Source organism: Ambystoma mexicanum, chromosome 6p (genome assembly GCF_040938575.1).
Source record: "Ambystoma mexicanum isolate Mex_15411 chromosome 6p, UKY_AmexF1_1, whole genome shotgun sequence".
NCBI lineage: Eukaryota > Metazoa > Chordata > Amphibia > Caudata > Ambystomatidae > Ambystoma > Ambystoma mexicanum.
The window spans coordinates 258,854,212-258,874,001 of NC_090935.1; the positions used below are offsets into that span (position 1 = coordinate 258,854,212).

At 46.0% G+C, this 19,790-nt stretch overlaps 1 protein-coding gene across 1 annotated transcript in view; it reads left to right on the top strand.

Moving 5' to 3' along the window:
* MEX3C (mex-3 RNA binding family member C) overlaps window positions 1-11,956 on the top strand; it is a 71,903-nt gene extending 59,947 nt beyond the window's left edge. The window contains exon 2 of the mRNA XM_069626981.1: window positions 9,076-11,956. Coding sequence (XP_069483082.1) covers window positions 9,076-10,307 — 1,232 coding nt within the window. The 3' untranslated portion in view covers window positions 10,308-11,956. The remainder of the gene's footprint in view (window positions 1-9,075) is intronic.
* Window positions 11,957-19,790: the final 7,834 nt, after the last annotated feature.

The following is a 19,790-nucleotide window of genomic DNA, read 5'->3' on the forward strand; positions in this document are numbered from 1 at the left end:
GGGATACTAAACGTTGCAACAATGAATGGCTGGATGCCGTGAGAACAAGGCTCGGGCGGAGGGGGCATGAGACGGAGGGGGCATGAGACGGAGGGGGCTTGGGTTGTCTGTGCACGCCGCTGGGGAAGGGAGAGCCGTGACTACTGAGAGATCATTCTTGGGCCTAGAAAAAGATGGCGTTTGGTGTAGCACAAAATGGAGTTGCTAGGTTATGACAAAGACTTGGTTAATTGTTGATATTGATATTTTATTTCTATCGCGCTCATACCCAAGTGTTTCAGAGCGTGACAAGGCAAGAGAAGGGGAACGGGAGAACAAAAACAACAATCTTAATAGGCCCAGTGACATTGAGAACGTGCAAGTGCAGGGTAGAGGCAGAAGGGGGAGAAGTGCATGGAAGGGGGAACAAAAGGAGAGTGCGGAGCGAGAAGGAAAAAACTAAAATAATAAAAAGGCAACAAACAATGGGAGTGCAAGTGGCAAGTGCTGGGTTTATGGCAGCAGGCCATGTAGGTCTTGAAAGTGCAGGAAGAAAAGGAGAGGGCTGTATGGGTACAGATACAGACCCCCAGTGCAGGGGGTGGCCCGTAGGCAGTGCGTGAGGGTGGCAAGATGAGCAGATACCTGGGTCCGGAGGACAGAGGGTGGCCAGGTGCATGGTGCCTAGGGAGGGTATAATCAACAGGGGATGGGGGAGGAGAAGGCAGAAGCAAAGATAGAGGTTTTGAGGTGCTTCCGGAACCGGAGATGGTTGTCCTCCAGTTTTAGAGTGGCAGGGAGGCTGTTCCAGAGGGAGGGCCCAGCCGAAGACCGAGATCTATCCCCAGCTTGTTTCTTTGACAACGACTGACCCTGAGGGAGTTAGAGGAGCAGAGTGCTCGAGATGAGGGGTATTTGCGGAGGGATAGCTGAAGGTATGTTGGACCCAGGCCCCAGAAAACCTTGTGGACAATGCAGAGGGTTTTGAATTGAATCCTTACATCCACTGGGAGCCAATGGAGAGATTTTAGAGCTGGAGAGATACGATCCCAGGGCTTGAGGCCAAGGACCAGTCTCACAGTCCTGTTCTGGACAAGTTGTAAAGGGTGGAGAGTAGAGGCAGGTAGATTAAGAAAGAGGCTGTTGCAATAGTCCAACTTGGAGAGAACCAGAGCTTGGGAGACAGTGAGCTTTTGGGGGAATGAGAGGCAAGGAAGAATACCTCTGAGGAGGTGCAGTAGGGTGTTTGACTTTTTTGATACATCAGCGATGTGGGCGGAGAAGGAGATTGTGAAATCAAAGGTGACATCAAGGTTCTTTGCCTCGCAGGTGGTGATAGGAGGAGGGCCAAGGGAGGCCGGCCAAAGAGTGAGGGGAAAGGAAGGTGATGGTGTGCCATTAAGGAGGATCTCTGTCTTGCTGGCATTAAGACAAAGACCGTTGGCGGCACACCAATCTTGGATGGCAGTTAGGCAATCGGTGATGAGGTGGCCGAGGGCAGCCTGAAAATGAGTTGTGTCGTGTGCGTAGCACTGGAAGTTTGAGCAGAAAATGGCAATACAGCGGGCGAGAGTTGCCAGGTATTGGTTGAAAAGCCAGGGCGAGAGGTTAGACCCCTAGGGAACACCAGAGGTGGAGAGGAAGACGGATGATGGGAGGGACCCAAGTTGGACCTGGGAGGGTCGATCAGAGAGGAAAGAGGTCAGGTAGGCCAGAGCCTGATCGGTGATGCCCAAGTTATCCCGGAGACGGTTGAGCAGGATGGTATGGTTGACTGTTGAAGGCAGAGGAAAGATCAAGTAGGATGAGAACAGAGGGAATGCTAGAGTCAAGGTTAGAAAGCAGATCTTCACGGATGTTCAGGAGAGCAGTTTCTGTGCTTCTGCCAGATCTGAAGCCAGACTGATGGTCATGGAGACAGCCAACAGAATCACAATGAAGGTTTAGCTGAGAGTTGGCCAACTTTTCAAGTAGTTTGCCTAAGAAGGGGGTAATGGAAATTGGGCGATAGTTGGCCGGACAAGAGGGATCCGCTGTGGGTTTCTTGAGGAGAGGATGCACAAGAGTGCTTAAGAGGGGAGGGGAAGGATCCTGAGGCAAAGGAGTGGTTGCAGAAGTCTGCACGGGCCGGAGCGAGGGTATCAATGTGGTCCTTGAGAGTTTTAGAGGAACAGGGATGAACCTCTTTTGACGAGGCTTTCATAGATCAGACTTGTCTAGCGACCTCATCTGGGGAGAAGAGGGGAAAGGAAGTGAAGGAGGGTGGGGGGTGCCTGGAGGAGAGTCAGTGAGTACCGACTGAGAGGGGAGAGGAGTGGGAGTGGAGGAGAGTGTGGACAGGATGTCCTGGGTTTTTGACATAAAGTGTGAGGCCAGGTCATTGCAAAGAGCCTGAGAGGCAAGGGGGGGGGGGGGTAGAGACTGCAGCAGGGTTGGCCAGCTCCTTACAAATTTTAAAGAGTTCGGCTGAGCTGTTAGATGCCGCAGAGACACGGGCTTGAATGTGGACTCTCTTCTTGGTATGGACAGAGAGACGGTATTGCCTTTGGAGTAGGTGACAGGCCAGTTTGTCAGAGGATGAGCAGGAATTCCTCCATTTTCTCTCAGCCGTCCTACACCTACGTTTAATAGTAGCTAGGTCAGAGTCATACCAGGAATTGCACTTGGCTTTGGACTTCAGGCGGATCCTCATGACAGGTGCAAGAACATCAAGATTATCAGACATAGAAGAATAGAGATAAGACAGGGCTGTGTCAGGGTGTGAGTCAGCCAGAGGAAGAGTGGGAGGGGAGAAGGTGGAAGCAAAAGCCTCGACTGACACGCTTCATGGGCCGGATGTCCAGGAAGGTAGGTGGCAGTGTTGGGTAGGCTTGGCTTGGGGGGAGGGGTGGGGCTAGAGGAGATCAAGACATCAAGTGCCTGCCCTGCAGTGTGTGTTGGGCCAGAGGGGAGGATGGAGATGGAGATGGAGATGGAGATGGAGATGGAGAGGGAGAGGGAATTGCAGAGGTCGCAAAAGAGCAATGTTGAGGGACAGAGAGAATCGAGGTGAATGTTGAGGTCACCAAGGAGGAGGAGTTGAGTGGTTGAGGCCAGGAGAGAGGAGGAGAGATCAGCCCACTCGGAGAAAAGAGGTGATTTGACCAGTGGGCCGGTAGAGAGTGGCAAAAGTAAGAGAGTGGCTAGGAGAGATTGAGAGCCTGCAGATGAGGCATTCGAAAGAGGAGTAGATCCGAGTGGGAATTATAGTGGCAGGAATCCACTCAGGAAAAAGATCAAGGCAACACCCCCTCCAGGGCGAGTGGATCTGGGTGCAGAGAGAATCTTGTAGCCATCAGGGAGGAGAGTGTCTAAGCTTGTGACAGAGCTAGCCGTGAACCATGTCTCTGTAAGAGCCAGGACGTCAAGGTCAAGTTCTTCAAGGAGGTGGCAGATGTCAGAGGAGTGTTTGACAGCAGAGCAGGAGTTGAGGGTGGCAAGATGAAGAAGGTTGACGGCCTTAGACCTTCCAGCCATAAAGACCTTACTAACATTATGTAGTGTGGAAAACATGGATAAGGGTGGGGGTGTCGCCCCCTTTAGACTATACTGTGTTTCATCAGTGCAGTAATATTGGGGGTGTGGGAGGTGGGAAACGCCACCTCTCCCCAACACCTCCCAAAAATGGAAAGCTGTCTCAGGATTTTCTGCTTCCAGACCGCTGACCTTTAACTCGTGCACACACTGCGATCAAGCACGCAACTTCTAAATTGTATTTTCAATCCTGCTCCATATCTATGTTGTGAAATAGCCTGAGAAGGTTATGCATTAGTAACGAGCATTGCAATGCCAACAGCTTGGGCTTTTGTGTAGGCATGGGAAAGGCACTTGTCGGGTACTGCCGTAATGGTATTCACTAGATACATCAAACGATTGGTGGGTGATTCCCCATAACTCATTGACAGCAGGGGAAGTGAATACATTAGTCAAAGCAAAAAAGTGTCTCGTGGGATGCATTTTTATGACATATATTTCATTAATCCCCATAGTGTTGTTATCCACTGAAGTGTACTAGACTATGACACCTATGATAACTATTATATATTCAAAATAATGTTTTTTACTCCGGACCATTCAATGGCTTATCACACTTATACAGTGTAAAAACCTTAAATGCAACATGTATAAAGCGCAATCCATCGCAAAATACAAATACGTTAATTTTACAAAGGGTAACATGAAAAAGTGTCTCTCATACAAATAACTTGGGACAAATCCCATACCTTTGAAAACAGAAAAGTGCAGCAAACCTCAGTATGGAAAGCTGACGAAAAACATAAAATCGACATTTCAAAGCGGAATCCGCCTATTCAAACACAGATCAACTAGCTGAGGTAGCAGTTTCTAAATATGGACACATTTATTGTCCTGGTGACCTTCAATATAGCTGGTTTCGACAAGTTGAAACCGAAATGACTTTGTGGTATGTTGCCTCAGGACCATTACATTGAGAACTGCAAAAAAAGAGAATCGAGTGAAATGTTATTCCATGGATTATTTATAAATAGGTAAAGAATACTTTAAATATTTTCATAACGAAGCATCCTCTCACTGCTATCCAGATTTAGAAAAAGGCTACCTCACCTATGTTTGAATAGCCGTATGCCTTGTGATGTCTATTTTTTATTGTTTTCGTCGGCTTTTCATACTGATGTTCAATCTACCTTTCTGTATTTACGTTTAAAATGCGAATTTGTGTTATTTGTATGACACATACTTTCTCATGTCAAAGTAACATATTTTTAATGTGTGATGGATTGTACCTTATAAAGGTTGTATTTAAGATTTTTAACATTGTATAAGTGTTGACAACCCGATTGAAAACATCTTTGTGAATATACAATGGTTGTCATAGGCGTTATGGTTATTAAACTGAGAAAAGAGTGGATAATTGCACTATGATGATTAATGGAAATATGTAATGAATATTAATTTATCCCTTGTGACACTTTTAGCTTTTACTAATGTAGTGTTTCTGTTGATGGTAGCAGCTGCAAAATGGTGCAAGTAGCTGGGTACCAATTGCAGTGCCTTACAAATTCCGAAGACTTATACACCAGCTGAAGTGTTAGCTTTGTCAATGCTTGTTTTTAACAGGACTTCGGTGAAGGAGACACAGTGCTTGTAAATTGGGTGGCTAAAGGCAGACCTGGTTAAGACATTATCACATTTTTGTTAAACCCGTAGCACATTTACTGCTACAGTTAAGTCATTAACTCTCATACTGCTTAAAAAAAAAAAAAAAAAACACTGGCAGGTACTTCAAGTTCAAAGTTGTATGGTAAGGCGTGATAAAGGCGAGCTCAAAAAGATCCCAGGAGATGTTGTAATAGGCGGGAGGGGCAGGAATTGGGCGGGAATGGCCCTAGGGATTAGCATGGGCAGTCAATGGGTGGGTTAGTAACCAAAACGACACCTACAAGCTTTGTGTATCTCCTCATACTTATCTGTTCTCTAATTCATCAGTTTCGACTTGCAGGTGCCGCTAGAAGACACATTTATATCGGGTGGTTTAATTATAGAAGATGCGTGTAATATGCTAAGTAACTATTTGTACTAAAGGACTATAGAACGCAGCATGCTGTGAAATGCAACTGTCACTTTTGAAAACTTAGCATTTCAAGCGTGCACATTTCATTCAAATACTTTTGAAAATCAAAACCTACGTCCCAACAGGAAAAAAATGAGTGTACAAAGCTTCATGGGATTACAGAACGTTAACTGCATGCTGTACAAGACAACGAACGCTTCGTTTTCCACGTGCAAAGGCACTCTTGTTCCAAAATACACACCTGTTTTCTAAAATGGAAGTAAACTATTGTAGCTACGTTCACAACATTTGAGACACTGCAGCGGCTCGTGCACTAAATCGCAGCAAACAATGGAACTTATTGGCCACGTTTTCTGTATGGCGATTGAGCTGGAGGTTTAAGGACTGCACCCAGCACTGACCAGTTACTAATTATCTTTGCAATTCGTTTCTCAGAGTAAAGTAAGAGAATAATTCGCTTCGTTCTGCAGTGGCTTGTTTTCACACCTGCAATAAGTGGTGAGGCGCATCAATTGAGCGGTGCATGTCACGATAATGTAAACTGGGCTCTTGGAATTGAACCATTGACGAAAAAATGAGAACAGAAAAGTTCAGGTGACTAACTCGTTAAGGATACCGTTATGTCCGACCACGGGTATTTATAACCGAGCAGGGTTGCAAAGGCAGAAATGGGTGGGATGGCCACAGGGATTAGTATTGCTACGGGTGGGCTCCTAACTGAACACCTGTACACTGTGTCCCACCTCAAATGCCATTCCTGAGTCCCTCGTCCGATGCCATTCCTCCCCATCTGTACTTGATATCATTACTCCAATGCAATAGATTGGACTTTATAGATGTCCCACGCACCTAATAGCCCACACTATAAAAAGAGTAAAGGCCATGAACTCATACTAACTACGAGGGCTATGCACATGCTGATACTATCACAGACCACCTAAAAAAGACACAAATGCCTCAGAAAAAGGTCTTGGATGGTAGTGGTTATATGTTTAAAACAGACATTGAATTTGGTCACATATTGGATCAAAAAAGCAGATATTGGTTTATAGGGATTGGCGAACATGGTTAATACATTTCCTTTTAGTGGAGGTGGTTGGTGCCAGGTTGTCTAACCTAAAAAGGGAAATCAACTTGGACATTCAAGTGTAACACGTATTGGTTTGCACCTCTTGGCTGTGAAATGGATCTAACGGCAAGCTGCATGTTAACTTAGTGACAAAAGTACCATTTTATGAATTGTGTGGTCAAATCCTGGCTAACTAGCAATAGGCTAATGTTAAGGGACACTTGGCAATCTGTATCTGAAATATTGAGGTGGGCGAGTGTCTTTTTATGCATGGCTATTGGCTTGCAAACTGAATTGTATTCTATCTGACTATAATCTTGGTCAAAGCTTTCTCTTTTTAGTGGTGCATCCACATAACACTATGATCAGAAAGGAGGGAATATGGTAGCCTGCAAATGTCTGCTGCAACGCTAGAGGGCTTATGGCGTGCTGTTTGGTGAAGCAGACATGTTTCAATTTCACAGTATGTTGGTACACAATCCATGTTCTAATTTATTTTCTTTACGTGCTGCAATGGAATGATTGTGAACTTCTCAGCTGCAGGTAACCAACTCCTGCACTGAGCTATCGTAGACCTGGTGAGCATGCTGTCAACTGTAGATCTGATTGTAGGGAAGGTAGTTTCCATCGAACACTCCCTGAGACTGCGAAAAAAGGAAAGAGTAGGAATTGGGCTTAGTTGCTGTACAATATGGTCATGTTTTTTTGAGTTGGAAGGCCAATCTGCGAGTTCATAATTCATGCCTATCCACCTAATACTTAGCTTAAACCCCTCGATCTAGAAATGTGAGGGGGGGAAAATCACTTGTTTGATAGTAGTTGACTATAATGGCCTCTTCAGAGACTAATATCTGGAGGACTTGGTTCTTGCTGTGTATCAAGCTGATATTCTTGTTTTCAAAAGGGCTCCTCATGTGATTCGTGTATCTAGAGGTCCGCAGTTGGCATGCGTCTCAGCTACTTCCTATTCTCTTGGCGGTGTCCAAGCGCGCAGACTACCTCGGGCTGACTAAAAATATCAGCTTGCTGCACAGCAAGAACCATGTCCTCCAGATATTGGTCTCTGAAGAGGCCATTATAGTCAACTAATATCAACAAGTGATTTTCCCCCCCTGTCCCTGCCTCGTTCACCATACAAACAAAGAAAGAAGTATCACATGGGCTGAAGACTACAGAAGCCTTTTAGACAACTAACTCCCCATACTGATGAAGGCCCGGCAACACTAAAGGAGAAGGCCACGGATGGATGCAGTCTATCTCATGCCATAGGGGCCGAAACGCACCGTGTTTACACAATAACTTTGCAGCTTCATCCACTGCCCACTAGCACTCCTGAGAGGAGATGGGTTAAGAAAAAAAAAAATCAATTCTGAAACTGGTCAGAAATATTGTTGTGGTATATTTTTTAAAAACTGTATGTATACAGGTATATGTTCTGATTTAGATGTTATGTTACACTTGTTCTGTATGTGAAATGATGTCTCAAAGAGTGAGTCACTTTTTTATACTTTGATGAATAGGAACTTAAGGGAGACTGGTTAATAAGGTTAATAAAATGTTGTGTACCCTGCACGCTCCTATGATTCACATTGACCTTTTCTCTTGGTCAAAGAAATTGTTTGGTGCCTGCAACCTTTTTCGGTATTCGATTTTGGTTTAGAGACTTGTTATGCATGTTTTTTACACACATTCCAGGATTAGGAGGCAGTTTGTGTTCCCCCCTTTTCTCCTCATAGTTACACTAACCCAATTGTAACACAAACCCCTCGTGAAAAACAAAGTTTGGGTTCACCTGTTGTATAAGCAATATGTTTAAACCTTCATAGAACCTTGTAATGGCAGCAATATTTCGTTATTAAAGATGCATTATCAACTAAACACAAACTATCGTACTAACGCAGACATTTTTTGACATGGAATGCTAAGATAAACTGCTATAAAAATAGCATCAATGCCGCAGATGGAACACTGTACTAGTAGATGAACTACGATCTCAGCATTTTTACAACCAATGGTGGTACAATTTCTCGTCCTGTATTGCTTTTGAAATTTTGCTAATTTTGCTTAGCTGATAATGGTGCCAGGGAAGTTTGAACCAGCTCTTCTGTCACACTGTACACATTATACAGAGCACAATACTTGGTCATGTTTAACATTGTATCTGTATGTGTGTGTGTCTATACAGATCTAGACACACATACACGCGAACATTTAGCAAGTTGGCAAAAGCCATTTTGATCTTAACCTTGTCATTGGATTCTGATAATTTGTAATGCGCAGGTGATCAATTTGTCTCTAGTATTACAGTTTTAGCCTGCTTTGATGTAGATTTATACTCGAAGAAAGGTTAAGTTGCGTCTGTGCTTGTCCTAGTGCTTATGTATCTTTGAATGAAATTTGATTTGTTTAACTTTTCTTCTTTTTCTTTTTTACAAAGGTTGCAAAATCAAAGCACTAAGAGCCAAAACCAATACTTACATCAAGACACCTGTTCGTGGAGAAGAACCAGTTTTTGTTGTCACTGGGCGTAAAGAGGACGTAGCCATGGCTAAAAGGGAAATACTTTCTGCGGCTGAACACTTTTCAATGATAAGAGCTTCTCGCAACAAAAATGGCCCAGCCCTTGCGGGTAGTACCCCCTCTACTACCAACCTGCCAGGCCAGACAACAGTACAAGTAAGAGTCCCTTACCGTGTTGTTGGCCTTGTAGTTGGACCGAAAGGGGCAACCATTAAAAGAATCCAGCAGCAGACCCACACATATATAGTAACACCAAGTCGTGATAAGGAGCCTGTCTTCGAAGTGACAGGAATGCCTGAAAATGTAGATCGAGCACGTGAAGAAATTGAAATGCATATCGCCATGCGCACAGGGAACTACATCGAGCTGAATGAAGAAAATGATTTCCATTACAATGGTACAGATGTCAGTTTTGAAGCCGGAAGTTTTGCATCTGCATGGCTTAGTTCAAATGCAACTGTTCCTGTACGTACTAGAATGGTGTCCAGTTACCGTAACGACAGCTCCAGCTCTCTTGGCAGTGGATCCACAGATTCCTTTTTCGGAAGCAATAGATTGTCTGACTTCAGTCCAACAAGTCCATTCAGTGCAGGAACATTTTGGTTTGGGGAAACGCACCCCTCTATGGGCTCTGAAGATCTTTCAGCCGATTCTCCTCCAAGCTTCGACTCCTTACAAGCACCTCCTCAAGCATTCTGGGCACCATTTGAATCTACAAATACCCTCACAGGTTTTGGTGGAGATGCAGCATCCAATGTAAAAAATCAGCGCTCGGAAAGCCTTTCTCCAACGTTTCCGGAAGGTATTGAGCATTCTCTGGTTATGAGGGTAAGGGGCGACCTACGCTGTGCAAATAGCCATGCTGGCCTTCCAATTTATATCCCTGCTTTTTCCAGTGGCTCAAACGGTTATTCATCTTCCAATGGTGGTTCCTCTTCCAATAGTGGGTCCACATCCAGTTCACCTCCAGAGTCGAGAAGAAAGCACGACTGTGTCATATGCTTTGAGAATGAAGTTATTGCTGCCCTAGTTCCATGTGGCCATAACCTGTTCTGCATGGAATGTGCTAAGAAAATATGTGAAAAAGAAATGCCATTGTGTCCGGTTTGCCAGGCATCTGTTACTCAGGCGATCCAAATCCTTTCTTAAATGCATCAAATTGTAATGGTACCTCTTGTTAAATATCCCAACAGTTTCCCCTGACTGTTTTTGAAGCTTTCCTAGAATTAGGCCGAAGTTGGTTGTATTTTTATTTTTTTAATGCTGCTACATTAACACTAAGTACAGGTTCACCTCGGATGCATTTGAGCAACCTATCTAATGTATATTTTAATGAAGACTCGAAAGGCAGGCACAACATGTTTACTTAATCACATTGGATATAGTTCAAATTATGACAAAACTATTTTGAATAATTGTGACTTTGATTTGTTGACTGTTGACTTTATTTTTGTAAGAGAAAAATAATGTATCTTGAAGGGTTTTGTTCCCTTATGTATTTAGCAAACACTTCTTTGTGTATTTTAATTCACACCAACTTATGCCTAATTCTTAAGCACTGCAAGTAACCTTTTAATGCCTAGTATATTTATCTATTTGATTTGCTTTGTCTGCCATTTCACGATGACTAATGCTTTTGGCATAAACGCTATCCAGTTTGTATTAGCTGTGCCCAATTTTCTTGCAGATTTGTATGATCGGAGAAAAAAAGCCAGCTGGGTCCTTTCTATTTCGATGAGGTCTTTGGATTGGATATTAGTTGACTAATAGTGAGGATGCTAACATTCCATACATTAGTCTAATGAAGTTATTAGTAAATTTCATTTTTAGAAACAATTTAAAAGTGGTTTTTATTTTCTCATAATTTGCAAACAAATTCCCATTTGTTTTAATAATCACAGTAAATACACGAGGGTTACTTGCAGACTGTTTAAAATTGTAAAATGGCGACAATGATATACAATCATTATTGTATTTCCAAATAATATTTGCTATCCAAAGGAACGTTAAGATTGTTTTCGTTATGACTCCTTTTTGTATTGTGTTCACAAGTCAACCTGTGGATCTATTTCTACTTAATTATTGTTGGTAAGTTCCCAAATCTATGTGGGCATCAAATGTGATGTCCCAGTGGAATTTTTCTACTAATTATTTTTTAAGCATTATTTTCCCATGGCAAAATAAATACTTTTCTCTGTGTAACAAATTTAAAAAAATGTCTATTGAAATAGTAAAATATATAGAAATTTTATTTTTTATTTCCACTTGAAAAGTTACATTTCGTATGAAAGTTTACAAATAACGGTTTTTATTTTGACTTTTGCCTGGATGGCGCAATATGATGTAATGCCGTACTTTAATGCTACTTGCTTATAGAATAGTTTAATGTCAGTATTAATACCTAATTTTAAGCTGCCGTATTGTAGGTATGAACGAATGTTCACCAAGCATGTATTTTGTATTGTATTGCATTGTACACAGCAACTAATAAGCCAAGGAATCCACGTACTTTAGATGCGTGTACCATATTTCAATAATCCAAACTACAAATGACAAACTATCCATATAGTTTAGAATTTGCTAATTTTACAATTTATTTGTTTTGTATATGTAGGGAAGTTATATGAATTATAAATTCAATTTGAGTACAGTTCAAACCATATATTTTATGATAAAGGGCCTTTAACTTATGATGGCCAAAGCACTGATATTATATATTTGCTGTAAAGAGAATTATAAGAGTTTTATTTTTCTGATATTAAAAGTTACTTAATAAAGTCTTGTTTCCATTAACTGAATCGATTTCTGAGTTTCCTTTTATAAGTGTTTGGAATTATTTAACTCCTTGCTGCTTTCCCCTGTTTGAAACTTCTTAAATATGAACAGCGTTATGCTTTGCTCTTCTGAGAACATGCCAACCTCTATTAAACATAAGATCATTTTTAACATATTTTTTTTTAACGTATTAATGCTGTGCACAGAGCTCCAAGAAGAAGCATACAGGGCTTTACAGGGAATATTTAATCTAGCTGTAGCATCTAAACAAGTGGTTCCTTGCACAGAATCCATTGTGTGTAGTGTCCAGTTGGGACTTGAGATGAACCATGAAGCACTGGGTGTACCAACCTGCAACCTAGAACTGATTCACTACGAGATTTCATGCTGTCTGTTGGTTCTACATGTGCACTATTTGAGGAGCACAGTCTCGTCTTCTGACCCATCTCTTATCCGTTGTCATCCGTGACAGTGGTATAGGACAGTAACATGATTCGTTGTTTAAAAATTGTGCTAAGGTACATGGAACTCATGCCTTGAAGAAATCGTCATTGTGCGTGCTCCTGGACCAAACCACCAGTCCCTTTCCGTCTCTTGGACACCTGCAGCTATACCCTGAGGAAGAGGGTTATACTCCTACGTCCCATCCCCTTTCCTCCATATTAATGGGACATTCCTCTGTCCTGTGGGACAGACCAGAGCACTTTGTAAAAGCATCTAAAATTTTGCAAATATTTTAGTCCTTCCTCTCTTTCTACGTGGGCCACGGCACACAGCCGTAACGCCGCCTATCTCGGCTCTGCCCCAGGCATCACCCATCAGTCCTTTTCTCCGCTAGTTCGGGACTGGACGCACTTGCATCCGCGGAAGATTTTCTTCCTTTTTTCCTCCTCTCTGGCTCTCGCTAGTGATCGTGTACTTCTATGTCGTTCAAACTAGACTTCCCAGATTGTTCATTGTGGCATCGACGCTTCGCGAGGGCGGTTCACCATCCTCTTTGTTTAGAGTGTTTGGGTCCGGATCACCGTTGGGACTCCTGGTTTTTATTGCGATTCACTTTCGGTCTGGCCACTTCAACGTCGATTGGAGAGGAGGTCTTTCGACGTACTCCTCCTTCGCATTTTCAATCTTTCATCGACGAAAAGAAGAAACGCCCGGTAAGTTCTTGACTTTTCAGAGCACCCCAGCCGGGAGATAACTTTCCGGGTTCTTCCCGGGCTGGGAGGAGTGTCGACCGCTCTATCACCGGGGCTTGCCCTGAGGTGCCTTCTGGGCCTAATAATTGTAACGGAGTACGCTCCGAGGCCCCTCCTGTGGGGGCGTTTGTAGACCTAATTCTACTGATTCGTGGGGTACCGGAGCTCGATCTGAGGCCTCTTTGTTGGCTTCCCTCAAAAGTACCGGGGTGCGTCCCGAGGCCTTGGTTGGGCTTGGTGTTACCGAACAGATGTTCGAGGCCTGCGCTGGTAAGGCTGTGACCGGACTTTGGTCCGAGGTCCCTCGTACAGAGGCTAAGGAAACCAACATTTCTGAGAGGCCCGACAAGGCCTTATTGGTGAAAGCTGTTTCTCACCGTTCCTGCTCTTGTTGCGACGCCAGAACTGTTGAGGGGGCAAGGAGTGAAAGTTCCTCCTTTACCGGCAGTGCCGAGGTCCTTCATGTGAAGGCTAGTTAGGCTATTGGTATGTCACAGAAACATTCCAGGCCACATAGTACCAGCTCGGCCGAGGTTCCTTGTGTAAATGCTAAAATGAAGACCCCTGATCCACCAACGGGGACCCTGCCTCACTTCCAGACGTGCCGCAGTTTCCCTCAGGTGATGGCAAAATGGCGGCTGTTCCTGCCACGACCATGGTGGCCATTTTGGGCGCTTCTCCTACAACTACGCCATCAGCCTCAGGTGTAGGAGTTGGTTCTGTGGGTGAACATAAGATTTCTTGTGCGCATCCGTTTCGTCCAGTTTATGACGAATGCTCGGATGCCCCTTCAGCACAATATCTCGCTGCCTGTGGGTTCAGCACCCTTGATTTTGACACTTCTGGGGATGGGCCTGTTTGGCAACCCTCCCCTCTGTGTCCCTGGAATTATCCTCCTCATGAGGCCTCCTCCGGCAGCTCCAAAACCGTCTCCGGAGGACGCCTTTTTCGGCAAATTTAAGACGCTCATGCATACTGACCCCATGAGAAAGTATTTCAAGGGTCTTTTTAGGGAGATCTGCCCGCCAGTGCCTCCGGCTCCACCCGCTCCTCCGGTGGTTCCGCGGCGCCGCCCTTGCCTACGTTGCCTCCCCCGACCCTTCCGCCCTTGCCTCCATTGTCTCCCATGGACAAGGCGGTGCCTGGCACAGTTCAGCAGGATCCTGACCTGTCGGATGATGTGCAGGGCGATCAGGACAGAGAAGACCAGCCCCGCTCTACCAGAGCTCTTCATCACCGGGTTCCAGTGCCCGAGGCCTCGCTCCGCAGGAGCGTGTGCTTTCGGGGGTGTTCACCCTGTCTCCTTCGGAGCGTACTGGCCTGTTCTTGCAGAAGGATGTCTTGGCCGAGGTCCGTCGGGTCTGGGAAAGGCCGCACTCTGGACTTTTCGTCAATAAGAAAATTGACGTGCGATACAGGCTGCATTCTTCAGAAGAGGTGGCCCGATCATCTTGTCTGCCCCCCCCCCCCGCCCCCACCATGCTGGTGGCTTAGGCCACTTTACAGTCCAGGCCTGCAGCATCCTCTTATACGACGGCTACATGGGTCCTGGGGAAAGAGGACAAGCTCCTCGACTCCCTTGGGAAGAAGATTTTCGCTAACTCGGCCTTGCAGCTCCGGCATGCCAATGCAGAACTGGTATTAGTGGGGGCGAATATGAAGATGTAGAAAGGTCTGTCTGAGTTGATTCTGGTCGAGAAGCTTGTAGACTTTAAGGCTGGATTGTCTGATGCTAGGGTCTTGGCCCAGGATCTTGCGGAGCCCGCGGCTCATCACGTTGACACTTCGGCTCGGGGCCTTGTGCTGGGAGTTGATGTCTCTTGACAGGCGTGGTTGCATGCCACAAAGTTCTCAAAGGAGGTGCAGGACAAAGTGTTGGACCTGCCATTGACGGTAAGGAGCTTTTCCATTCCACAACGGATGTGGAGCTGACCAAAACTAAGGACAGAACCCAGGCAGCGAAGTTCTTGTCCGTCCTGGCTAACCCTTTGGGTAATTTCCGCCAGAGGCAGCAACATACTCGGTTTTTCTCCCGCTCCTCCGCAGGTTCAGGTGGTAACACCACTGAAAAGCCTGCCAAAAGAGGGTTCTCTGCGCTCGCATGAGACCCCGATGGGAGGACGCATTGCATCTCATTTGGAGGTGTGCCAGACCATCACTGAGGCCAGGTGGTCTTGTCAGTCACTCGGGCGGGCTTCTGCTTACCCTTACCCCCTGCCCACTCTTCAACCCTCATTTCCAGCAGTCTGGGTCGTCCTCCCTAAAAGCCGAGGTTCAGAAACTGCTGGACCTCAGAGCTGTGAAACCCGTTCCCCTTGGGGAACGAGGGGAGGGCTTCTACTCCCGACTGTTACGGTGTCCAAACACAACCAGGCTGGCCTGCGCTCCGTCCTAGACCTTTCCCAGTTCAATCTTTTCCTACCCCAAGAGAAATTCAAAATGATCATGCCCGGCCAGATACGGTCCTCCTTGCAGATGGCCGATTGGCTCAGCGTGGTGGACCTTCAGGATGCGCACATGCATATTCTGATCTGGAATCCACACAGGAGACCTCTCCGTTTCTCTGTCGGAGAGGAGCACTTCCAGTTTCGAGTGCTTCCTTTTGGCCTCTGCGCCGTGTCTTTTCACGAAGATGATGTGGGTGATCGCGGCCTATCTTTGTCTGCCGGGTATCCATGTGTATCCGTATTTGGACGACTGGCTCTTACGCAGCCCTTGCCCATTGCTTGCCCATTGAAAGCCGCCTGCAATCTTCAGTCCCTCCTCCAGCTCCTGTTCCACCTCGGGCTGTGGGTGAACTGGCGGAAATCTTCCATGATGGTTTCTCAGAACTTGATTTTCCTGGGTTTGCGGTGGAACACGATCGACTGCAAGAGTGTACCTGACCGGGGACAGAATGGCAGATCTGTTGGCCATGTGTCAGGTATTTGCACAGTCGGAGAGCATGTCGGCCTGGTGGTTCCAGAGGCTTCTGGGCCTCATGCGTATTGGCTCTTCCTCTTGCTCGTCTCAAGATGAGGCAGACTCATATGACTCTTCGAAGTTCTTGGTGTCAGGCTGTGGATCCGAACTCCAAATTGATAATGATTCTGGCTTCTATGAGAGCGGACCTGGAGTGGTGGTCGTCTCTCCGCAACCTGTCGGTGGGGGCGGAATGTCAGGACCCAGCCCCTATGGTGATGGTCATGACGGACGACTCCCTTCTAGGGTGGGGTGCGACGTTGGACCTTCTTCAGGTCTCGGATCTTTGGTTGCCTCAGGACAACTCCCCCACATAAATCTGGAGCTTCTGGCGATCTTCCTAGCCCTCAAGGCATTCAGACCGATCATTGCCAACAAAGTGGTCCGTATCTGCACAGACAATGTTGTGTCAATGTATCACATCAACAAGCAAGGGGGCACCAAGTCTTCCCCTCTCGTGGACCTGTCCATCCAGATTTGGGAGTGGCCGGTTCGACATGGTGCCTGGCTAGTTGCAGTAGACATTCCGGGCCAGCTGAATGTCACGGCGATGCCCTGACTCGGTGGACGATGGTCCGCTACGAGTGGGAATTGAAGGCGGAGATCCTCTCATGGCACTACGGAAGTGGACCTCTTCGCGACAGCGGCAAACAAACTTCCTCTGTATGCCTCCAGAAACGGGCTGGGAGCCTCCTCTCTGCGGGATGCCCTTGAGATTCCATGGCACAACATGAGGGTTTATGCTTTTGCGCCTCTGCATCTGGTTCATCGGACGATTTGCAAGCTGAAGAACATGGTGAACTGTTCCCTTCTACTCATAACCCTGTGGTGGCCGGCCAGGTTTTGGTTCTCAGAACTTCAACATTTGTTGGTGTATCCACTGATCAGGTTACCGGTGAGCCCGATCTTCTTCACCAGGGGGATCAACAGCTGTGGCACCCCTCCCCACAATAGCTCAGCTTGGCGGCATGGTGCCTGAGTTCAGGTCTTTAGAACATCTTAACCTGTCTGCGGATAACATGCGGTTTATTCAGGCAGCCAGGAAACCCTCGACTAGGTCGCAGTAGAGAAGCAAATGGCTCAGGTTCTGTCATTGGTGTCTACAAACAACTGGACCCAAGGGCGGCTACGGTTGACACGGTACTGTCTTTTGTATCCCACCTAGCAGTCGGGAATTCACGTTCTGTCATGCAGAACTTTATCTTTCGGCCGTATCTGCTTATCTATCTACGGACCAGTGCTCTTACCCTCCGTCTAATCCAGTGGTTAAGGGACATTTCATAGGCTTGGCGCGCCTTTATCCCCCGATTCGTAGTCCGCACCCTTTGTGGGATCTAAATGTGGTCCTCACAGCGTTCTGCCATAAACCCTTCAAACCAATGGCTACGGTGGACCTCAAGCCCCTGTCATGGAAGGTGTCCTTTTTGGTTGCCGTTACCTCAGCAAGGCGTGCGAGTGAGCTACAGGCTTTGTCGGTGGAACATCCCTTCTTGGTTTTTCACAAGGATAAGGCGGTCCTACGGACAAACCCTTCTTTCCTGCCGAAGGTGGTCTCTGATTTCCATCTAAATAAATCTCCCTGCAGTCTTTTTCCTGAACCCTGCTTCAGAAGCAAAAAGTGTTCTGCACTGCTTGGTTGTTAGAAGGGCTCTTAAGTTCTGTCTGGACAGAACTTCCGAATTTAGGAGCTCTTCTCAATTGTTGGTGACCTTTGGTAATCCACAGGGTAAGCAGGCCTCGAAGGCGACCATCTCCAGATGGATTGCTGCCTGTATTACGGAGTCTTACACTGTCCAAGGACTGCAGCCTCCTAAAGGCAATCGTGCACACCTGGTGCGGGGCAAGGCAGCCGCAGTTGCCTTTCAGAAATATGTCCCCTGGGAGACCATCGCAAAGGCGGCTAATTGGGCCTCCATATCACCTTTTTATAAACATTGTATAGACCTGAGCTCCAGGTCTGATGCTCAGTTTGGTCAGGCTGTGCTGAAGAACCTTTTACAGTAAGGGATTTTCAATCCACCCGTTTTTCCTGTAAGGATTGCTTGGGGAATCTCCCATAAGTATGGAGGAAAGGGGACGGGACGTAGGAGTATAACCAGATTACTCACCGTAGTGACCACCTTACTCCTAGTACATAGTCCCCTTTCCTCCATACGCCCGCCCTCCGTCCCCTCGAATAAGGTTCCTCTGTTATTGCTTAAAGGTCTCTGACCTGGTGATGGAAAAGGACTGATGGGAGATGCGTGGGGCGGAGCCGAGATGGGCGGGGTTACGGCCGTGTGCCGTGCCCCGTGTAGAAAGAGAGGAAGCACTAAAATATTTGCAAAATTTTAGATGCTTTTACAAAGTGCTCCGGTCCCGTCCCACATGACGGAGGAATGTCCCATAAGTATGGAGGAAAGGGGACTATGGACTAGGAATAAGGTGGTCACTATGGTGAGTAACCTGGTTAATATCTTGCGTTTTTATGCATACTGATTTCCGTACACATTTTGCGCCTGAGGTGCCTTAGGCCTTGTAACTTTAGTTTTTGGAGTTTTTGCAGTGCATGTTCTGTCAAGGCTATGGTAGCTACACCAAAGGTGTAACGATATCTTTCATCAGATAACGTTGACGGCATTGCAGACATCTGTTGCTGGCAAATCTTTTTTTTTTCGCATGCACCCACCCTGTCTAGAGGACATCTTTCCAGAATGTGAGGCAGGACATCTTTCCAGAATGTCACTAGGGCCTCAGTGTCCTTCCCGTACCATTTGTCATGGTTCAGTGGGGGTGTGCCTCTAGGTGCCATACAGGCCGAATACTATTGGAAACCTCCAAGGAGGCTATGCAGCCTAATACTTTGACATTAATCACGGTCCAGCTTTGGCAAACTAAAAATACTGTGAACTATGCAGTCTTGATTTACAGAGGATTATCGTTTGGGGGGAGCCTTGGAACATCTACAAGAAACAGTTACCAGGATACTTCCCGAGGATGCTCATGCGCCTTTATCCCTGCAGCATTTTGCCCATTGCACACTTCTTAAGAGCAGCCACCTCAGACTGTTGCTTGTGAAACCCTTTCCTCATGAATTCTATTATGCCTCTGAGGGACAAAAATAAATGCTACACACACCATTTATTGAACAAGTTGTGTGCACCATTAAGGAAGTGCACAAATGCATGGATTCTATGCACCATATTAATCCTAATTTAGTGGCTTCTGAAGTGGTGGGGTAGGCTTGTATCCCACATAACCTGGGCAAGACAAAACTTCCAGCATGTTTGAGCCTTTGAACAGGGAAGGGTCTGAGCAGGACTCCCCTTATCATGGATCAGGACTTATTGAGGGGAAATGTTCTCAATGATTGCCCAGATGATGGTATGTACCAGCCTCTGCCTGCCGCTCATGCGTTGGCCTCCAAGGGTAGAGTTGGGCCACTCTTTAATGGGAATAGGGGTTCCCACAACAACTTCCATTCTATATCGACTACTGACTCTCGGGTTCCAGCCAGAACAGCCACCCTCTCCGCCCACAGGTTGTATTCTCTGATCTCATCTGCGAAGTGAGAGAATTCATTTGTACTTTTTTTTTTTTCCCAATTGGTGTGACACCCAAATAGTCAAGAATATCGAATAATGGTTTGGTAAACACATTATATAGTGTAGGTGATACACAAGATCCTTGGGGGACGCCACAAAGAACCGGTGATGGTTTA